The sequence below is a fragment of the Seriola aureovittata genome, chromosome 6 (genome assembly GCF_021018895.1).
Source record: "Seriola aureovittata isolate HTS-2021-v1 ecotype China chromosome 6, ASM2101889v1, whole genome shotgun sequence".
NCBI classification, from domain to species: Eukaryota; Metazoa; Chordata; class Actinopteri; order Carangiformes; family Carangidae; genus Seriola; species Seriola aureovittata.
In genome coordinates, this window is record NC_079369.1 from 28,114,880 (window position 1) to 28,117,697 (window position 2,818).

Genomic DNA, 2,818 nt, shown 5'->3' on the forward strand with positions numbered 1-2,818 from the left:
AGCCTATTTTTCATCCTTAATTCTAAACATTTAATAGTCTTTATCAGTCTTGTCTAAATTGCACATGCTGAGTTCGTCTCTCTCACTTCTGATAAACCTGCCATGTTTTGCACCAGCAGACGGATCGGCCCGGTGTCCTGGCAGAGCAGCTGATGCATCTGTGGAACAGGAAGTTCTTTCCCAGCTACAATCAGCTGTGGAGGCTGATAACAGACGTTCAATGTAATCTGTGTTTAGGTTGACAGACAGACTGAGGAGGTATAAGAGAGCTGGACTAAATGCGTGTGTGTGTGTGTGTGTGTGTGTGTGTGTGTGTCTCCTCCACAGACTGACATCATGCTGCAGGCGCTGGTCCTCCTGCTGCTTCAGGCAGCATATGGTGAGTACTCTGGCTTGGCTGCAGACATCAGACCGAATAAGGAAGAAGCAGTTATGACAATACGGAAAGGGGAGTTAAGATTAAACACTATATTAATTTAATTTATAGAAAACTTTATCATGTGTTTGTAGTTTTTGGATGTGGTACACCTGCTGTAAAGCCTGACACCAACAGGGTGGTGAATGGACAGGATGCCCGCCCCCACAGCTGGCCCTGGCAGGTAACCACGTTTTAAATCCACTGAACTTTTCTCTTATTGAGAATATAAATAATAATACATTTTATTTATAGGCACCTTTCAAAGCAGTCAAGGACACATTATATCCTCACTGTTCTCTTCCCTCCTCAGATCTCCCTGCAGGTGAAACATGGCAGCCGTTACCATCACACTTGTGGAGGAACTCTGATCGCACCTCGTTGGGTGCTGACCGCTGGACACTGCATCTGGTGACTAACAATGAGATAAGATAGCTACTGTGTGATGCAGGGGATAACGACTGAGAGTGAGAGACAGAGGTCAAGGCTTTATTGCAGCACGCACACAGAAACAATGTTGACGTCTAATATGAGATAAATGGGATCCAGAAGTGTGGAAATATGCAGCAGGAGGAAAATGGAAATAATAATGTGTTATTAAATGATAGAAACTGTGTGACAGGCCGGGAGACGTGTATCGTGTGGTGCTGGGAGAGCACGACATGAGTCAGCAGGAGGGGACTGAGCAGATCAGAGACATTCTGCGTATCGTTGTTCATCCCAAGTGGGACATCGACCATGTGGCTGATGGGTGAGTATATTTTATGTCTCCTTGGGAACCAGCAGAAATAAAAAACAAAAATATTAATATTTTCCTTTTGCAGATAAATAGATAACCTTGTGTTTGTTTCCCCTGTTGCATCCTCACCAAGAATAAATAATTCTGTTTGTTCATCAACGGCTGTAAATACTGACCTTCAATATCAAGTAAATGTAGAAGCAAATAAAACAGTCATGTACTACAAAGTGTAAGAAAAAAATATCATTTGATACCGTTCTAAAAAAAATCTGAGCCCACAAAAAAGATACTGTAACCTTGACAACCATCAGCATTTCATGATGAAGTGAAAACATGACTGTAATTATTTTTCTCACAGCAATGATCTGGCCCTGCTCAAACTGGATAAAAGCCCCGTCATGAGCGACAGCGTTAGCGTGGCTTGTCTTCCAGAGGCTGGAGACACCCCCACCCATGGGACTCCGTGTTACATCTCCGGCTGGGGCAACCTTTACAGTAATGTCACTGTGTCCTCACATGTCACGCGGTCTGTTGCACCGCAGGTCACTGCAGATCGCTGACGGTCACTGAAGGTCACTGCAGTGTTTTACCTGCACAGAAAATGAACAGGATCAGGATCAGACAGGTGTAAATGTTGCCTTTAACTCAGTTTAACAGTGTAACATTAAAGGTCGGCACATTAACAATCTGCCAGTGTTGGATAATAACAGATTACCTAGTAACGTGCTACAGTAATGTGATTTCCTATTCAGCAACCGAGTGGTGTAACAAATTACAGTCTGCTTTTGCTACTGAGTAATTAGTGGAAAACTTTTTCAATGAGGAATTAGTAATTGATCACAGTTTTCAAGTCTTGTTCCCGACACTTCTGTCTGCCTGCTGCACACAGTATCAGTGCAGATACATGTGCTGTTGCTCAGCTCTGTCCTCTCTGTGTGTCAGCTCATGGACCTATGCCTGACAAGCTGCAGCAGGCCCTGCTGCCCGTGGTGGAGTACAGCGTGTGCAGACGCAGCGACTGGTGGGGCATCAACGTCAAGACCACCATGATCTGTGCAGGGGGAGACGTCGTAGCCGGATGCAACGTGAGTGAGGCACCAAGAGGAAAACAACTCGCACTGATGTGAACAAGGTCATCTACTTCATACTCTCTCTCTCTCTCTCTCCCTCTCTCTCTCAGGGAGACTCTGGTGGTCCTCTGAACTGCAGGGGTCAGGATGGTAAGTGGTACGTCCAGGGTGTGACCAGCTTCGTTTCCTCCCGCGTCTGCAACGAGGTCAAGAAGCCCACCGTCTTCACCCGTACCTCCGCCTTCACCGACTGGCTCAGTGACGTAAGTTCGTTACACACCTGCTTTATTTGACCTACAGTGACGCCACAGCTGTGTCAGCCACCAACCAGTCATGTTATCTCCTCAGGTCATGCTGCATTACTGAGGATCTGCTGGACACCGTCTGATCGAGTCCAAAAAATAATGATGTCCCGAGTCCCGTTCATTTTTAAGCTGAACATCAGGGTCGGACACGGACCAACATGTCTGTCACCACTGAAAAACATTAGAATAAGAAGAATAAAAGTATACAATGTTTTTTTAAAACCTTTCATCAGTAGAAAAAAAACGTGTGGCTTTTTGGACTTGCATTTTAATCACTATCACCTAAATC

General features: G+C 45.2%; 1 protein-coding gene across 1 annotated transcript; it reads left to right on the top strand.

The window, feature by feature from the left end:
- The first annotated feature begins 214 nt into the window (after positions 1-214).
- On the top strand, positions 215-2,818 carry LOC130171117 (chymotrypsin-like elastase family member 3B). Its single transcript, XM_056378958.1, has 8 exons — positions 215-379; positions 511-599; positions 729-826; positions 1,038-1,166; positions 1,513-1,649; positions 2,097-2,239; positions 2,335-2,487; positions 2,573-2,818. The coding sequence occupies exons 1-8, from the start codon at positions 337-339 to the stop codon at positions 2,588-2,590; spliced, it is 810 nt and encodes a 269-aa protein (XP_056234933.1). The 5' UTR covers positions 215-336; the 3' UTR covers positions 2,591-2,818.